Source organism: Scleropages formosus, chromosome 10, assembly GCF_900964775.1.
Source record: "Scleropages formosus chromosome 10, fSclFor1.1, whole genome shotgun sequence".
Taxonomy (NCBI): domain Eukaryota; kingdom Metazoa; phylum Chordata; class Actinopteri; order Osteoglossiformes; family Osteoglossidae; genus Scleropages; species Scleropages formosus.
Window position 1 is genome coordinate 20,906,559 of NC_041815.1, and position 19,991 is coordinate 20,926,549.

A 19,991-nucleotide genomic window follows, 5' to 3' on the forward strand; every position below is an offset into this window, starting at 1 on the left:
CAGCTACTCGAATAACGTGTGTGAACATTTTGAATTGTACACCGTTTAGGAGATAAGCATCTGTGAAATGATTAAAAGTATGGAAGAACTGGTTTTCAATGCACAAAAGAATTGTGAATTGGTTTAATCTTCAAATCAAAGAAAGTTCTACAAAAAAGATAAGTGGCAGGTAAGTAGAAAGTCACCTGCGCTTATCAACTTTCTGAAAACACAATACAACAGTTGTCATTTGGAATGGTCTCAGATGTCACTGATATGTAAAATACTAAATTCAGTAATGTTAGATTACCGAGTCCTGAGGAGAAACACAAACAGTTTGAAGTGCAGGAATGTTGATTGAAATGATTTTCAGGGCAGAGGGGGTGTGGGAGAAAAAACTGAGTCATAGATGTTGTTCCTCCTGCACTGATGTCACAGGATTCAGCAGATTCAGCGCATATATATATAAGAGCAATATGGTAATACAGACATCTTCTTACGTGTTGTACAAACAACATTAAGAGGATTTATTTCATAACTATTTCAACAGGTGTTTCCTAGAGAAAACCGAAGCAAGAAGTCTCTAAACTGATACTGGATCATCATGTCCATCTGGGAGGCTTCAATCTGTATGTAGAAAGAATCTTAATCTCTGATTAGGTTTGCTGATTCACACAGAGGTATTTAAATCTCATTTAATGCTGTTTGGTGTTTATTGCAGTTTCTATGATCGTCCACTGGTGCTGCATCCAAGGTAAGGTCATTGAAATTATAAGCCTACCTAAACGGCCATTAAATGTGGGATCCAGGCACCAATTGTGATGAGGAATCATCCTCCCACCACTTATATCAGTATTATGAGTAATTAACGGGCGACACGGTGACACAGCGAGTAGCGCTGCTGTCTCATAGCCCCTGGGTGGTGCGAGAGGATGTGGGTTTGATCCCCACTCTGTGTGGAGTTTGCATGTTCTCCTTGTGTCTGCGTGGGTTTCCTCCCACGGTCGGAAGAGAAGCTATTCAAACCTAGTGTGTGTGTGGTCTGGTAGAGTTGACTAACAGTCGCTTTGGAGAAAACTCTTCCGCTAAATAAATAAATGAAAATGTATTGATGGAATCTGGACATTTCGAGCAGAGAAGCAGTAGCTGGTCACTCTCTTGATTGCAAGCTGTGAAAATCGGCGTAAGGGGAACGATGGCAGTGAGAACATTGTCTCGGCTAGAAAACCGCTAAAACAACCCTAATAATGATGATGCGTCTTACAGTGTTCCATTTATTTTTTTACAATAATACACACACCTTTTCTGAACCGCTTGTCCCAGACGGGGTCGCTTGGAGCCGGAGCCTAACCGGCAACTCAGGGCGCAGGGCTGGAGGGGCAGGGGACACACCCAGGACGGGACGCCAGTCCGCCGCAAGGCACCCCAAGCGGGACTTGAACCCGAGACCCACCGGAGAGCAGGACCCGGTCCAACCCACCGCGCCCCCTTTACAATAATATTAGCCTATTAATCATCTTTAAAACTCTGGTATTCTATGGCCGTCACAAATCACCCAGGTCCTTTTTTCCAAAAAAAACTCTCCTGCTAAAGATAATAAACTGAATTTGTTTTTGGACAAAACAAAAAAAAGTCCTGGGGCCAAATTTACCGGTGAGGGAAGTAGTCTTGGTGAAACACTTCACTGAAGCCATACTTTCTTCTAGTGTGTTTTATAAATATCACATCGTGTTACTATTATTAAAAGTAGTATTAAGGGGGGGGGGGGGGGGGGGGGGGGGGGGGGGGGGCGCAGTGGGTTTGACCGGGTCCTGCTCTCCGGTGGGTCTGGGGTTCAAGCCCCGCCTACGGTGCCTCGCGATAGACTGGCATCCCATCCTGGGTGCGTCCCCTCCAGCCCTCCACCCTGTGTTGCCGGGTTAGGCTCTGGCTCCCCGCGACCCCATATGGGACAAGCGGTTTCAGATATATATATGTGTGTGTGTGTGTGTGTGTGTGTATATATATATATATGGTATTAAAGTTCTCTCGCAGACGAATTGGGGTTCGAAAAAGTAAGTGAGAATAACATTCAGATTCAGTGATACTTGCTTATAAAGTATGTAATTGTGGTTTTCCATGATGCAAAGGCAAATGATCAGTTTCTGACCCAGTGTTAATTTGTAGCATAAATGACTATAATTTTAATCTATTTTACTGTTACTGAAGCTGAATAGATCAGCAAATGGATGTCGTTAGCTACTTATAAAATACGAATTTAATTTTTGAAATGTCTTTTGCTTAATATATCTTGCTAACCATATTCCCAAATTCGCCATTCAGGGAATGAAAAACACGTTCAATCATGTTCGATGAAGCGGTACTGGTCTGGAGGTGATGGACAAAATTTATCTCCACGCAACGACATCTTTTCACATGTCTGAAGTAAATCAGTGCACAGTTGAAGCCTAAAAAAAAAAAAAAGTGCATTCCAAAACGTCTTATTGCGGGTTGGCTTAAAGACACGTTTTAACACATGTTTCTGAGGATGAAATGTAATTTGGCTCGAAGTGCATGTGAATCTGAGACGGGGAACTGCGCCACACCTGTCTTATAATTCTGTCCCTTCCCAAAAGGAAAGACGGCCTCTGTGAGAATGAGCATGGACACAGGGGACAGCACGTCAGTCTTATAATGAACCTTTACCGTTTTGAATACAAATGTTAAAGGCTTGGGTTAAAAAAAGCACTGTACTGTTCTTTTTGGGATTTGCTTCCTGTATTACAGTTATACATGCAATCTACATCTGAAGTCGTGACCTACACAGGATGTGCTTCTTAAGTAAGAACATAAGGGGTCGCATGGTGTGGAGGATCGGGCGTTCCCACCAAACTGCATCAACTGTGGGATGCTTAGAACAGGCGTATCGTGATTATGTCCTCCATCACTATGACACGTGACACGGGGACCGGGCTGTAAGAACGTGCGTCTTTTACAAGAAGCGCACAGGATCCTGCTTCCCTCCGTCTGCTAATTAATTGCGCGACTCGACTGGTCTCGGACAGGCAGCCAAGCAGTCGCACCCGTACAGACACAGACACAAACACAGACACAAACACAGACACAAACAGACATTCCATCTCTGGAAGAAACTCACTTCTGGCACAGGGAACAGGGTAGGGAACTCGTTTTTTTTTGTGTTAAAACGGAGACGCTGGTGTGTCTGTCTCGCACCATTTGATTTCCCGCCGCCGGCGCGCACGCACGCAGAAAACGCATCAGAAACACAACACGATAAGACTTCGAACGATTCCAAGAATATGTCCTGAGTCACACACAGTAAAACACCGTTTAGGAACTGGTCACACATGATGTTGGAAAAAAACGCAGTGCAGTTACCAAAATCTAGTCTAAAGGAATCATCCACAGGGGATGGGTTAAACCGCCAGTCGCAAGACTTTTGCGAAGAGTCAGTAAGACGATCATTCGGGTTACGCCGAGGCCACCTTCTTTTCCAGTAGTTTTTCCCTTGTGACGCTTTCTCGTAGACGGGTCGAGTTCACAGTAAGTTCAGTTTGCGTTAGTCGGAATGCCGCAATTCTCGAGTGGATTTTTGCGTGACGTCACACGCGTCAATCGTAGGTCAGGTGAGCAATTATTGGCGGGCTTGGATACTTGTTGTCACTGCACTGGTTTTTAGACCCACGACGCGTGTATTTGTGTGATGATGGAAAGAGACAAGAGACTGTATTTGCAGCAGTGGTGTGGTTTTGTGCAGTTCCACCGCTGTTTTAACACCGCGTATCTCCATGAGGCATGACAAAATCCGTCCGTGGTTAGCAGCCGGCGTAGAAGTAAACGCAAAACCACTTATGAAGTAAAAATGTGAAATGATGTGTTTCTGACCCAGTGTTAATTTGTAGCATAATGACTAGTATGGTAATTAGTCATAGTAATCCTGCCTGCAATCATAAACAGGGGAGACTAAGATGGCTGCCTGAGGCTGATAGCTATCCTATCAGATAGGACGCATATTTCGAGCTCTTTGCACTGTTTTGTATTAAAAAAAAAAAAAAAAAGGTGGAAAAGCCATTTTTTAAGTAGTTAAGTGCATTTATCCTTATTCGTCGGGGGAGCGCAGTGGGACTGGGTCCTGCTCTCCGGTGGGTCTGGGGTTCGAGTCCCGCTTGGGGTGCCTTGGCTTGTGATGGACAGGTGTCCCGTCCTGGGTGCGTCCCCTCTCCTTCTGGCCTTGTGCCCCGTGTTGCCAGGTTCGACTCCAGCTCCCCATATGGGACAAGCGGTTTCAGACGTGTGCGTTCAGTGAGCTGTGTTGTTTGTTCCAATGGTCCGTAAGCGTGGACGTTTAGTCTTGTTCGGCCGAGGAGTGTAAGGTGGTGAGCTCCGCACTTGCGCTGCGGGGGCCACGATTACACACGAGACGTGTGAGGACGCGGCGGTGTACAGTCGAGGAGGAAGAGTTCCCCCGCTGGCTGCCATCCCGAGCAAGTCGCCCGCTGCCAAAAAGAAATCGTAGTGGAGTGTGATGCCGCGATGCTGGCCGCTGAGGTCGCGTGTCAGTTCGCAAATATCGTCAAGCTGATTAACAGCAGGTCCAACGGGTTTGAGAGGCGAATCTCTGACTTGAAGGTGGAGGGTGTGTTATTACTGACCTCAGGGCTGTCACTGTGAGAGTTTCTAACCTCGAGCGGCGCGTTGAAGAGTGGAGCAGCCTGTCAGGTTGGTGCAAGGGAGATCGGAAGATCTTGAAAATTATTTGAATTTTGTCGACTCACAAATACTTCTTAATTAACAAGGTTAGGGAAACCTCTTTCAAGATTGTACACAAATTCTACCCTGTCAAGAATTTTCTTAGAAGATTCAAGGATGGGATTGATGTAAGTTGTTCTTTTTGTAACCTGCACCCAGAAACGGTGCCTCACCTCTTTTGGCACTGCCGTTATGCCAAAAAGCTATGGAGAGATGTCTCAAAATTGATTATTGATAAACTGTGTAAGGATTTTGCTTTGTGCTATGAATATGTACTGTTTGGGTTCTTGCGTTTTGATAGACGTACAGAAAAACAAGCATATATCAATTTATTAATCATTTTAGCTAAATATCATATACACAGGTCAAATTTGCTAATAAAAAAGCCTATATTTTATGTTTTTCTTAAAGAAGTTAAGCAGTACATAAACACTATCGAGGAGTGTGATAAGAAGGCCGTTAAGACTATTGTAATATTTTTAAGGACTTGATGTAATGTCTGGTTATTGGAGTGTTTTGTAATTTTTAAGGTTTTTTTTTTTTTTTTTAATTCCCCTGGCTAGGTTGACTGTTCTGAATTAAAGTTCTTGTATTGTGGGGAAAAAAAGTAATCCTGCGTGCGTGTACCAACAGCCTCAAGATTAACAGCATCTTTTGTTTTTAGGACTGTTTCACCAAGGACATGTGCAGTCAACCACTGTGGTGAAGTGCTACTCGTGAGTGCATCACTGCAATTCAAACTATTCCAATAATTGGTTTGTACTACATCCAGAAATGTGCTTTAGTTTCCTTTCTTCTTTTTTTCATATCTCGTCAAACTGTGGACTTTTCAACTCTGCATTGCTGATTTTCTCCATATGCGGCAAAAGTCCTCCGACCTGCAATGGCTTTAACTATGACTCGCACGTTAACTCCTGCTGCAGTAACCAGATTTACAAGGGCACTGGGCTGTGCTGCTGTGGAAAAAGTTCCTACAATGCCATCCAGGACACTTGCTGTAATGGTGAGTATGAAAGAGTGCAAAGGAGAAAAGAAGGGTGATACGGCCTATGTTACATGAATCTGTGCCTACAGTAAAACTCACTTTCTGACAACAGCCTTACACAACAGCATTGATAAGATTTTACCTTATACAACACAAATAAGCAGGTAATAGTCTTGAGCTTGTACAATTCCAATAGTTTAGGTGGATTAAATGTGTCTGAATAGATGTATATCAAGGCATTGCAGAATTAAAGATTGCTCATCAAGCTGTCTCCAGCTGTGTCAACATATGTGTCTTGATGTCCTCTGTCTGACAGGCAACCTCACCAGGGGTCTAAGTGAGCTGGTGTCGCTTTGCTGTGGTTCAGTGGCATATAACCCCCTGAATGAGATATGCTGCAGATCTTATGTTTACCCTCGACAGGCCCATTCAGGTTGCTGTGGGAAAGGTGGGAGAACATATCTGTATAGCAGGTTGAAGTAAAACAGTGAAATGGTCCCCCTCCTAATGGCACACATGTGATTCAACAGATAGCCACATGAAACAGATTGACACATTCTCCTTTTAATTTAATTTTTGTTGTAACAATTCTATTGAAACAACCATAAATCACTCAAATACTGTATTGTGTGGATATATGTTTTTAGGTATCATCTGTGGATAGAGGTTTGCTGTACTTTTAATGCTCTTTAGAAAGCCAGGTTGTCTAAAGAAGTGTAATGTGCATGAGATGGATGTTTAGCCAAAATTGTAGTTCTCTGCATACTTCCATACAAAGCACTAGGTAATTGTTCAGTGCTTAGTGACTAGGACTATCCAGTACCAGGGTTTTCTGAAGCTTGCTTTGGAGCATTGAACCAAAAAAGGAATGGAGGATGTTGAATACAGTTGTTCTTCAGTGTAGGAGAAGCCATGAGTTTGCTCCATACTAACATAAAACATCTCTGGGAACTGAACATAAGGATATAAAACTGTTAAAATTTTTTGGTCCCTCATCTTATGTGTACTCGTTTCTGTTTTCACATGTTTTACAGGAGTTATTGATAAACAGAAGGAGTTGTGCTGCGGTTCCAAAGAATCAGAGAGCGTTTTATTAAAAAAAAATGAACATTATCAATGCTGTGGGAACCAAAGTTTTGATGCTCAAGAAAACTGTTGCATTAGAAAGAGTGTTACCATTCACCCAAAAAATGGTTAGTTCCAACACTTCATTTATTCCTGTGAAAAGTTCTTATTTGTAGTACTGTGTATTTAGTATAGTGTGGAAAATGCCAGAACATGTTTTCTTATCATTTAATAGAATTATCTATTGATCAGTAAATGCTCATGTACAGAATGACTTGTGTATATTATGTACTGTGGTGTATTTTTGCCAGAGAGGTATGAAACCGTTATAAACAAACTGCAAAGTGAAAGATGATTTGTATGAGAACAATTTAAGGGGAAAAACTGAACTTTATGACAAATCTGAAAGATGGAACCTAATACATAAAGCATTTTAACATTGTACCAAATGCTGAGGTGGGTGCATAAAAAGCTCCTCAGAATTTGTCTTTTGATTGCTTTTTTTTTTTTTGTTTCCTCACTCTTTTTTTTTTTTTCCTCTTCTCATTTTCTATTCTCATTCTATAGAAACCCTTTGTCAAGAACAGCTGGTAAGCACTCCATTTTGTGGAGTTACTCATTTAGGACCACCTACACATGGATACTTATCAGGAGTTCTCTTGCCTCTTTAGTGTTCTCATTGTACTAAGTCATGAAGGTTTACAAACCTAGAGGATACTGTATTTTAAATTATTTCCATTCCAAAGCCAAATTAATTCTCAATGTCCATGTCCTGAAAAATATTCACTTTTACAAAAATACAAAACTTGTGTAAATTCCTAAAATGCATCATTACGTTGTCTTGTATTTTTCTTACATGTATTACTTTTATATTGCAACATCTTACAATTGACTCTTCAGCTGCCTTCTAATTTGTCAAAGGCCAATGAGAGCAAGAGGTAAGATCACATGACACCACACATTTGTACCTATGTGGTGATTTTCTGAGCCAGCATCTCTCCAGGCTTTATGACCTGTGTCGTTGCAATTTACCTTACATAGAAGAAACTGAGTCATTGCCAGCATGGGGAATGACTAGTAGTAGGAGGAAAATGTAGAAGTCTGACCTTCAATAAAACTGAAATGAGTACCATGCAATGAATAATTTCATCTATGCAGTTACAGGTCATTAAAGGAAACCAGAAAATTAAAGAAACTCATAAAATCTATGAGTGAAGAGCTTTTATTAGGAGCCATTTTATTCTTGTCTTTTTTTTTTTTGCAGTCAACACCACTAATGTTCATCACTGTCTAGCAATTTTTCTGCCTTTGAAAATATATTGCTCTTTATCACCAGTAGTAACAGTTTTTTTTCCCCCTTCCTTCCTGACATCTTTTTCCTTTTCTATTTGTTTTTGTCATGGTATGGATGTTCTGTAGCCCTCATTCAAAATCTCACGGATTAGTGAATCGTGCTAAAATCCCAGGTAATTGTTTTATTTTACTATGTCATTTTGTCAACAATCTTCCAGGAAGTGATCTACGGCTTGCAAATTTGCATTTTATTATATACACAGAAGGATAATTGTATAAACTCAGCAATCAACTGGTGTAAAATAAGTCTTTTCAGAGACTTGAGCCAGCAACTTCCTGAATACAAAACCACTATGTTTAGGTACAGCAGCCACAATACCCCCTTCCTACCGGCAAGGCTATGGTGGAGATAAGTGTAACACTTTGTTGAAAGCCATTCAGGAACATGTAAACCACCAAGCCCTTAGCTGTTTATCTTGTTTGTTAAAAATTCACTGGTTCTTGTTACAGATAGTTGTTACAAATCTTTTGACAATGGAAGCAATACAGACTACACAAAAAATACAATGTATGCGATTTGCAAAAATTTCTCTGGGTTGTATGAACTTTACACAATTTATCATTTACATTTATCTGTCAGGCTGATACATGGATAAAGCACCCACACTGTTTCCGGCTCTTATCTGGTGGTTGTGAGTGATGGTAATCAACAGCACAATGAATGTTGCTTATGTTCATGGGAAAATTGATCAACAGTCAGAATGGATTAGGAGTTTGTGGAGACAATGTTTTTAAGTGCCGTCATTTTAAATTCGTTTATTAATATTGTTCACAGTTAATAAAATAAACTTTTTGTTTGTTATGGCTATATGCAAGTATTTTACTGATGGCAAAAAAATGCAAAAAAAAAAAAAATTCTGAATTCATTTTTAAGTGATTTGGAATTATGATCAAAACAAGTTATACAATACACCATAATAAAACAACTTTTTATCAGATTTATTTTGCATCATCTCAGCTCTGTCTGTCAAAGGCAATGACATATTGACCCATAAGGGCAAGTGCACAAAGAGGGGTAGACAAAGAATAAGTAGCCAAATAACGCACAGTGCTGAACATGCACATTAAACACAAGACACACAGCCCACATTGCACCGGATGGTATTTTGCCTATCCACTTGTGAACGGTTGTCAGCTCCCAACTGTGTTTGCCATTGTATGTGTAAATACATATAAGATTATTTTATTGTTTTTGTGTTGAGGTTCTTATGGCATACACTCTAGAAAGTGTGCTTTTTTTGTAGGCTAACATTTTCTTAAGTCTGGTGTTATGAAGTTCTCTGCACTGATGATCTTGTTAAGTACAAAGACCTTTTGTGAGGGTGTTAAGGCTGGCTGTTGAAGTCCAAGTTATATTTTTAACAAACCACAAGTCCCAGGTTTGCTTGTTAATGATATTTTTGCCACACAAGCCATTTCCAGCGTGTAATTTTCAGTGTTCTTTTATTACAGAACCTAAGATGAGCTTCTTATGTGGTTCTTGGGAATATGACCCCAGCAGCCACATCTGCTGTGATGGTAATCTCTCAGAACTGAAAGACAAAAAACAGGTATGCCCAGCCTTACAGCAGCTGCCTGAAAAATTTTTTCAGTTAGCATTACATTGACATTTATTCATTTAGCAGACGCTTTTCTCCAACGCGACATACATCTCATAGAAAGTACAATTTGTGCATAATATTAGGAGGAAGAGAGAGTTGCAGATGTGTGACTTAAGTACAGTTAGTTTCCTTCACCGTATTCACCGACGTTCGTTCATCACACAAGTAGCTGCATAAAACTTAACCAGAATATCATCGATTCCTAATCACCTTCCTAATAGTTTTTATTTTTTGGAGATACATATAAACATATAGGCATGTTCATTATTCGTATTCAGACGTTGATCTAACAACACTGTATGTTCAGCTACCACTAAATGTAGGTAATTGTATCTACTGTACAAGATGCTTTGTATTTATCCAAATGCAATGGCCCGAATGAGTACGGAACCACACCAGGGATGATTGCCAAAGGTCTGGTTTTTCTTAAAATTTTGAAAAATTAAACAGGCTGCTGCCCCACCCGCAACCGATGCCATAAACTTTTAAGCCAACTCTGACAGACCATGCTCACAATTCCAACTCACACAGCCCCTCTCTCCCCAACTCTCTCTCTCTCTCTCTCTCTCTCTCTCTCTCTCTCTCTCTCTCACACACACACACACTCACAATCCCACGCTGCTCATGTAACATGTATTCTCTCAACCACACCCTGGGAAAAATTTACTTTCAGGCCATCATTCTCATGAACAGTGAACACTTCTCTATAGGGCTCCTGTCAGTGCAACAATATCCCATCACTTTTGTAATTTTTTATTTCTTTAAATTTTTTTTGTATTTATACTTTTGTATTCATATACTATGTTTGTTTATTTATTCTGTAATTCTGCGTCAGCTGTTTGTTTGTCTGTCTGTCTGTAAATACTGGAGGCACCTAGAACCACAGCAAATTCCTGGCCAATAAAACTTTCTGATTCTTATTCTGCTTCTGATTTATTCACAATTAAATGTCCTTAAAATGACTCCAGGTTCACCTTCTTCTTTAAGCGCTTCTGGAGCCCATGTACTCCGACTGGCCAACTGTGTCGGATTTCGATTCCAAATTTTTTCTCGTTGAATTTGACAGGTTTCAAAACTTGTGCTTTTAGACAAACAATTATATTGTGTAAGTGTCGACTTACTTTCATTGTATCGTTTGTCTCAGATTTTATGAAATTAAGCACCACTTGGAGTGAATAGTTTTCTTTCGCCAGCCAGCATTCCATCAATCACACAGTTATTTGTAGAATTATTTGTGAGAAAAAGTGTCACTAGTTTTCTGACGCAGGTGGTTGCACTATACACCAGCCTCTTCCGTAGATAAGCTTCGTGAAAGGGCTGGGTTTCAGCACGCTATTGTTCTTCTTCTCCCAAACAGAGCGCAAGGGTTTAGAAGTTGCGTGTAGCATCATTGTAGCCTCTACTCTCTTGCGCTGCTGTGCTGAGTAGTGCTGCCAGAGTGAAAATGCAGGCAATCCAGCATGCATCCTTGTGTGTGTGTGTGTGTGTGTGTGTGTGTGTGTGTGTGTGTGTTCTAGAATTAACAGAGCTCTAGCTGTGTGTTTGTGCAGGGTGCTGCATTCTGCAGTCTGAGAGTGTTGGTCTGTTTTTGTACCCAGTGCTGCGGAGGGATAACTTACCGTGTAGCAGAGCGAGGGAAACTGTGCTGCAATGGAACTCTGCATCACAATGTCCCAGAAGGCAGTCGGTGTGCAGGAAAGGATTTCTACAACCCCAATAAGGAGACAGTTTGCGAGAACATCATACACCCAAAGGCACATGGATACTGCTGTGGACGTCATCTTTTAGACCCCAGCACAGAACTTTGCTGCAATGGATACAGGTGAACTCTTTACTCATCTTGTACTCTCATGGTACAGTATTAATCATAGTATTGTTACTGTTCTGTTTCTTCCTTCCTCTTTTTTTATAAATAGGTCATACAGTTGTTCTCCTTTGTACAGCTGAGTACAGCGGGTCCCCTATTTATGTACTTAATTCGGGCCGAGACTTCATTTGTTTCTTGAAAAGTTTGTTACTCGAATGGGACATAAAGTGAACTCATCAGGTCTATATACAGTGTAATTCGCAATAACGGCGCTATTGGACTAACTGCTCAGAGAATTGCATGTCTGTATTACTCTTTGTGTGTGGTGAGATGCACTTTTTTTTTTACTCTGAGTTTTAAATTTCTTTGGATAACAATCTGCTAAATGAATAAGTAAAAATGTCAGCAACATGACGGCTCCCATGGCTGGAAAGCAGTAGTCGGGTTATTGAGATTTTCTCGCTCCCACGGAGCAGCTTGTGGAGCACAGGCTGATAAAGAGCCTTATGCACATGCCTTCATGTTCTAAATTGCCAAGCTGAATATTTGATTTATTATGTATAAGAAAGCGGAATACGGAAAGCGGAATAAAGAATCCTGGCCAGGGCTAGTGCAGGGTGTTGAAGAATGTAAGGCAGCACTTAATGTTCGCAGTTGCTGTCTGTGCATGAATTGATTGAAGATTTGCCATTCAGTCTGAATTACCTTCTTGCCCTATTTATGAAAAAATAAATACTGAACACGAAGGGGGTGCGGTGGCGCAGTGGGTTGGACCGGGTCCTGCTCTCCGGTGGGTCTGGGGTTCAAGTCCCGCTTGGGGTGCCTTGCGACGGACTGGCGTCCCGTCCTGGGTGCGTCCCTTCCCCCTCCGGCCTTACACCCTGTGTTGCCGGGTTAGGCTCCGGCTCCCCGCGACCCCGTATGGGACAAGCGGTTCGGAAAATGTGTGTGTCTGTGTGTGTAAATACTGAACGCCTCTCTCAAATGTTTGTAGCGCTAAAAAGTTTCCTTAAGCTTTTAAGTATTTTATTAGACCAATTTTAGTGTAATTAAAATTACCCCAAATTGGATATGAACAAGCAAGCTTTAGGTTAACATTGGTTTGTCAAGGTAAAAACACAAACTTGTAACTAAGAAATTATGTTACAGCAGCTTTCATAGAATTCCGCTTTTTTTTTTCTTTTTTGGGAATTGTTGGGGGGCATGGGGGCACAGTGAGTTTGGCCTGGTCCTGCTCTCTGGTGGGTCTGGGGTTCAAGTCCTGCTTGGGGTGCCTTGTGACGGACTGGTATCCCGTCCTGGGTGTGTCCCCTCCCCCCTCAGCCTTGCGCCCTGCATTATCGGGTTAGGCTCTGGCTCGCTGTGACCCTGCTTGGGACAAGTGGTTATAGACGTGTGTGTGTGTGTGAGAGAGGTATGGTTGAGGAATGAACTCAGTGCTTTTTAGTAGAGTGCAAGAGATGAATCAGCTTGGCAGAACGGTATGAGGAAAAACCCCCATAACAAAAAAGTTCTTAAAAAAATAGTGTTATTTTTCAGGGGCTGTTATGAGTTTTCATCGTTAAGTGAAGTACTTCCAGCCAATGTAGTTTTTCTCATATTCATCGGCTGCTTGTCCAGAGCAGGGGCGTGGTGCTTTGGATCCTGTCCTGGAAGCATAGGGCATGAGGCGGGATACACCCTGGATCGGATTTAAGTCTGCCATAAAGCAGTTGGAAATACTCATTCCTTTGCAGAAACGCACAAAGGGGAATTTAGAGTTGCCAGTTCTCCTAAAACCTGTCTTTGGACTGTGAGGGGAAAGCCGCATAAACACAGGGGAATGTGGAAAATCCATAAACACAAAGCTAGATTCAAAACAACCCAGGTGCTAGGAAGCACCAGCACTACATGCTGTGCCATTGTGCCACCTCTGACTAATGTAGCATTTTTATTTTGAAAGACTTTAAAGGCCTTTGATTTTGTGGTTCAGTATATAGCTTTGTTTGGGGGGGGGGGGGTGTGGTGCTGCAGCACGTTTGGCCAGGGCCCGCTCTGTGGTGGGTCTGGGGTTCAAGTCCTGCTTGGGGTGCCTTGCGGTGGACTGGCGTCCCGTCCGGGAGGTGTCCCCTCCCTCCCGAGCCCTGCCCCCTGTGTTGCCGGGTCAGGCTCCGGCTCGCTGTGACCCTGCTTGGGACAAGCGGTTGTAGACATTCTCTCTGTGTGTGTATATAAAACTGTGCAGCAGGAACACATTATTTGCATCACGGCAAAGGAGATGACAGTCAGACAATGACCAAGCAAGTGTAGCAGCTGGTATGAAGATCCCAACTGTGCCCAGCCAGTTCGGACATCTCAAATCCCCTGTGTTGTTTGCATGTTCCTACACAGGTACACGAGATCACCTGGGAAAGTTTGCTGTGGCGCCGAAGCATACAATTCCTCAGACCCGATGCAAAAGTGCTGCTCTGGTCACCTGCACAAGCTGAGCAGTGTGGCAGGGGCGGCCGAGTGCTGTGGGACACAAGCGATAACGGATACGTCCAAGCAGCAGTGCTGCATCTCCTCACAGTGGGAGCTGGTCTACAGTTCCCGCCCCGAGTTTTCCTGCTGCGGACACCAGTACTACAACACCTCTGAATTCTTCTGCTGTGCAGGGATCCTGCACACTGGAACCGGACAGAACCTAAAATCCTGCCCTTTGCAAGCAGGTCAGTGTTGCATGTTGTCTCAACGTGGGTTTACCAACACATTGTAATATTAGATGGGGACTGGGATAATGTCTGTAACTTTGAGTTAATGTCTGAGACGTTGTCTGGTATTTTAATTTCTATTTAAAATGTTTTTTCCCAGGCGTGGAGTCTTTGTCCGTCAGATTTTCCAGTTAGCTTTTGTCTTGGAATTTCATACATGTCACATTCAGTTGAAGACAAAATCAAAAACAGATGTAATTTTCTCTGCCTGGAAAGGTCTTGCTACTGCCCCTCTCTACACATTACATTTACATTTATTTATTTAGCAGAAGCTTTTCTCCAAAGCGACATATGTCATAGAAAATACGTGTGCATTATATCAACAGAAAGACTTAGATGCAGACGCCTGATTCTAAAGTACAGTTAGTTTGTTTCTTTTTACCGTAAAATCCAGTGTTCATCACACGACACATTTATGTTGAGGTTATGAAAAAGACTTCAAACTGGCATAAAGTAATATTTTATAAAAAGTTCTGCTTTAATGTAAGATTTCATTTTACTGTTTTGCTTCTTAGATATTGTTTCCTGAAGTGTTTACATCATCAATTTCCATTGCTGAGTAATAGCTTAATAGCAGTCTTCTGTTAACTAGGGTTTGGCCAGCCAGAAATCTAGTTACTTCCACTCTCAAATATTAAAGGTAGAGCACTCGGTTCAAGACAGTTTTCCCAAGAAATGTGGGCGTGGATGTGGTTTCTGCAACATGTTTTTGGTTTTTCTAAGGCCAAAAACTTTAAGTGACTAATTGAAATTTATAACTCGTTATTATTCTGTATTTACCTGACACCTTTGTTCAGGGTAATTTACAGATTATTCGGTAGAGTAACTGAGTCGGAGATGCTTTTCTCCAAAATGATGTACAGCTCAGCGTGAACAAAACTAGTTTACAGCACACGAAGAGCTTTAGATGCAGAAAGATGATTGTTGAAGCACAGTTCTTTTTTTCTGACACCACTATTTTTGCCAGTGTAGAGCAGCTGATGCTGCAGTTACTCGAGTGGCTCCCTTTGGACCCAAAGGTCACAGGTTTGAATCCCACCTCTAGTTGCAGTACTCAGGACCAACATATTTACCCTAAACTGCTTCAGTAAAATTACTCAGCTGTGTAAATGAGTAAGTAACTATGAGTAGCATAACATTGTAAGTCACTTTGGAGAAAAGCATCCGCTAAATGAATAAATGTAATTTAACAGGTGAACAGATGGGTCTTCAAAGCACAGTCAAAAGTCAGGAGACCAGAAGCAGACGTGATGTTTTCTTTAAATAATTTTGATCATAACTTACAACGTGGGTACAAATATGCATTTAATGCTTCTGTTAATAAGTTTTTACTTATAATTTTTACTTATTTGTTGTGCTTATTTCCGTCAGCGCACATCAAGGAATGCAGCCATCTGAACTTGACGTATCTCTGCTTACAGCCCCAGAATGCCACAGGTAATGCTATGTTCTCATTCCTGCAACTGCCTTGAAGTCTTAGTATGTATAGACTGTGATAGTTCTTTGCTAGGCTTGTCACTTTGTGTCAACTAAAAGTCATTTATTTATGGTCACATAATCCTCTGCTAATGTTGGGATCGTAAAACTTCTAGATTTCTGTTTTGGACCTAGAACATGTTGCTCTGTCATACTACTTAGGACATGAATAAACCTTTTCCAGTTTTGGAGTTGTGTAGTTTTTCATAATTTCCTACCAGTCTGTAACCTCTTGCACAGTGACCTAGTTCTTGTTGCAATAGTGATATATATCCCCCACATCCTAAAAGACATAATTAGTCCCCTGTTGAACCCTCCTTTGCTCTTCCAAATGGGAGACGGAAAGAAGCACTGAACAGAGATGTTGCTCTCTCTTTCTACTCTATTTGGTTTGGTCCAGTTAAGCTGGGTACACTAGAGGCAACATGGCAGGAGGATAGCTGCCGGCACATCGTGCTGACAAACGTTTTCACCATCTACCTGAGAGAGGGACGTGCAGAACTAAAGGCTAGTCCTCTCTCATTCGCTATGGATCATTGCAGCTGCCCAGAGCTGGACGCTGGCAGGCAGTACCTGTGGATTGACAGGTCAGGGGATGCTGGTGGGGACAAAGTCCTGATCTACCCTACTCAGGAGCACCACACTTCCTTGCTCCCTGTTGTCCTGTCCGCATGCAAAAAATCCTGAGGTTACGTGGACATCTCAGCCTAGTAGCATTAGAGCCTGACATTTTTTCTCCACTTGTTCTCATGCAACCATTTCAATAATCTGTGCTCAAGGGAAAGCTTCACCTGTATATTAAATCATGTTATTTAATCATAGAAGTCATCTCAGACAATTTCAGATGGCAAATGAAAACACTGATGACCAGTGATAAGACTTGAACACTATCACATGTTTCAAATGTGCCTACATAAATACGTAGTTTGCGTTTAAGAGGTGCTGGAAATGTAAAGGAATTACGGACAAAAATTAAAATACATAAAATAAGCAGAAATGGAGCTGCAAAAAAAAAGAACTAAAATTAATGTTTTTCAAATTAGTTACTGTAATTAATCTGTCCTTCCAATCCTTTATTGATTTTGATTAAAACATTACTCATACAAGGATAGAAGACCTGATATAAGCTTGAAATTATAGAAAGTAGCTGCTCTACTTTTCCAGCAATAATAGCTGTGCTAATCTGTGCCTTGCTAAATAGTCTCACTGTTTTCCCGTCTGCCTTGTTTTCACCGACCAAAAAAAATTATAGATTAGGACAAAATATAATAATTGGCTCAGTAGCCTATCCAATACCACAGTGGCATTTTATGAAGTTGTCAGTGTTGATCTTGAGGAAAGCTGCTGAGGCAGACAACGTAATGAGCACAAAGTGGAGGAAATATCCAGGCCCTTCTACTGGGGTAGTGGAAAACATTTTAACTTTAATGTATGCCGACAATGTGAGGTTAAGGCGAGTTACTGCTATAATCTTACTTCAGCAAAGTTCATAAACTATAAAAATAGCATGTGTGTGTATATACAGTATATGCACGCTAACAAGACAGATTTGCTAGATCAGTTCCATAAGCTTGAGTAATTCATTATATTGTGTAAAAGTTATCTAAGCATTGACGCTTCTGTTTTTCAGAATTTATTTGTCATATCTGCCTTATTAAAGTTCTCCCTTGAGATGGAATTGTTCAGTAAAACTGGTGCTTTTGTAGGGCTAGCACTAGCTACAGAATTATTTTACTGTGAGTGTATTTTTTGTGAAAAGATACTAGTTTTGGAAGTTTTTTACATTTTGCATAAATGTGGTCTGAACTCAGCAATTTGAATACTATGTAAAGGCTCTGGTGACATTTTCAATGTGTTGTTGTGGATGTTTCCAGTTCTTGAATAGGTGCTAAATCCATCAGGTTTCACTTTTGGTGCCTTTCAATCCCTAATACTTGATGTAACTTACATGAAAATTTAATTTCCTAAATTATTAATTATTGATGGCATTTTAATTCTATTTAAATTATATTCTATATATTATAATTATATATTACTTTGGAAACATGAAATTTGCCAGTTACCAAGACTAACAGAATGTGAAAAACTCACCAGTAATATTTATCCATGTTTGTGGTGTGTTAGCGGGTGTATTTGGTGTCAGTGACTAATGTTGAAATGAAATGTTAGTACAAAGGTCTCATGCGATGTTGGTTGTCAGTACCGCAGAAACGGAATGAGCTGAAACATGTACTGTTTTTATACATGATAAACACTTAAACCCTGGTTGCGTATTGACTTTGAAAGCAAAGGACACCAGTGTGACAAAAACCAGTATATGTGACAAACACTGCTGACAGTCATTTTTACATATGTTAAGCATGAGTCGATGGATCATGTATGTATAGATAAAATGTACTTACCTTTATACTCAATAAAAGCAGAAATTCCTTTCTCTGTGTTTTTTGTACTTTAGGTGTATACAGTCACTGTCCTGCCGTTACACAAGTGAGGCATGATTATAAAAAAAAAGATTTAGAAATTTATACTAGAATTGGGGGTGTGTAAGTTAATGTGCTGCAACCAGTACACACACTGGCTGAAGCCGCTTATCCCGAGACTGGTTGCAGCGAGCCGGAGCCTAACCCGGCAACACAGGGCATAAGGCTAGAGGGGGAGGGGACACACCCAAGACGGGATGCCAGTCCACCGCAAGGCACCCCAAGCAGGAATCGAACCCCAGACCCACTGGAGAGCAGGACTCAGTCCAACCGGCTGTGCCAGCACACCCCCACCCAGTATATAGTATATTAAAAATAAACTTGATTCACTGTTCTGCAGCTTCTGTATTACTTTCAAGACACATGTGAGATACCTTTATTAGGAAAACTATACTAACACTGGGTAGGGCCTCTCTTTGCTCTCAAAACAGCCTCAGCCTCTACCACATCCAAAAGATGTTGTTTTGGATTCAGATCCGGTGACTGGGAAGGCCAGTGAAGAACAGTGAACTCACTGAATCGTTGTCATGTTCATGAAACCAGTTTGAGACTACTTTTACTTTGCGACATGGTGCATTATCATACTGGAAGCAGCCATTAGAAGATCGGTAAATTGTGGTCATAAAGGGATGCACATGGTCAGCAACAACATTCAGGCTGTGACATTCAAGCGATGATTGATTGGTATTAACTTACCCAAAGTGTACAAAGAAAAATATTCTCCATACCATTACACTACCACCACCAGCCTGGACTGTTAATGCAAGGCAAGTTGAATCCATGGATTCATACTGTGGATGCTAAATTCTGACCCTACCAGCTGTGTGCCTCAGCATAAATCGAGATTCATCAGACCAGACTACATTTTGGTGAGCCTCTGCCCACTGCAGCCTCCACTTTCTGTTCTTGGCTGACAGGAGTGGAATCTGATGTGCTCTTCTGCTGTTGTAGCCCATCCACCTCAAGGTCTGATGTGTTGTGCATTCTGAGATGCTTCTCTGCTCACCACAGTTTTCAAGAGTGGTTATCTGAGTTACCGTAGCCTTTCTGTCAGCTCGAACCAGTCTGGTCATTATCCTCTGACCTGTCTTATCAACAAGGCATTTCCATCTGCAGAACTGCCACTCACTGAATGTTTTTTTTGTTTGTTTTCTGCACCATTCTGAATAAACTCTAGAGACTGTTGAACATAAAAATCCCAGGAGATCAGCAGTTACATAAATACTCAAAACAGTTTGTCTGGCACCAACAATCATACCACAGTCAAAATTACTGAGATCACTTTTTCCCCCATTCTGGTGTTGCCCCTGATTTGCACTGGTAGCCTCACCATTTCTCATCACACTCTTCACAGAACATCTTTATTTAGAACACAAACTAGCCTTATTCTACGGGTTGACTGTGACTTTATTTTTACTTAATCAAAAATGCCCATTGCAGAATCACAGATGAAGGTTCCAGTAATTAGCTCATGTTTCATTTGTTTTTTCATAATCTAAAACACTCTCTTTTTCAACAAAAAATGTCTGTTGCCTTTTGTTATATACATCAGTAACTTTTACACACACACATTTTCTGAACCACTTGTCCCATATCGGGGTCACAGGGAACCGGAGCCTAACCCAGCAACACAGGGCATAAGGCTGGAGGGGGAGGGGACACACCCAGGACAGGACGCCAGTCCGCCACAAGGCGCCCCAAGCAGGACTCGAACCCCAGACCCACCCGAGAGCAGGACCCGGTCCAACCCACTGCGCCACCGCA

The 19,991-nt window shown here is 41.5% G+C and overlaps 2 protein-coding genes across 2 annotated transcripts; both read left to right on the plus strand.

Annotated features, from left to right (window-relative positions):
* The first annotated feature begins 582 nt into the window (after positions 1-582).
* Positions 583-6,196, plus strand: LOC108932176 (galaxin-2-like). Its single transcript, XM_018748418.2, has 5 exons — positions 583-608; positions 701-733; positions 5,393-5,444; positions 5,598-5,731; positions 6,030-6,196. The coding sequence occupies exons 1-5, from the start codon at positions 584-586 to the stop codon at positions 6,194-6,196; spliced, it is 411 nt and encodes a 136-aa protein (XP_018603934.1). The 5' UTR covers position 583.
* Positions 6,197-6,755: 559 nt separating this feature from the next.
* On the plus strand, positions 6,756-17,177 carry LOC108932177 (galaxin-like). The gene is made up of 9 exons (XM_029255310.1): positions 6,756-6,906; positions 7,346-7,368; positions 7,679-7,716; positions 8,198-8,244; positions 9,584-9,681; positions 11,331-11,554; positions 13,910-14,229; positions 15,643-15,708; positions 16,148-17,177. The coding sequence occupies exons 5-9, from the start codon at positions 9,592-9,594 to the stop codon at positions 16,432-16,434; spliced, it is 987 nt and encodes a 328-aa protein (XP_029111143.1). The 5' UTR covers positions 6,756-6,906; positions 7,346-7,368; positions 7,679-7,716; positions 8,198-8,244; positions 9,584-9,591; the 3' UTR covers positions 16,435-17,177.
* The last annotated feature ends 2,814 nt before the right edge of the window (positions 17,178-19,991 follow it).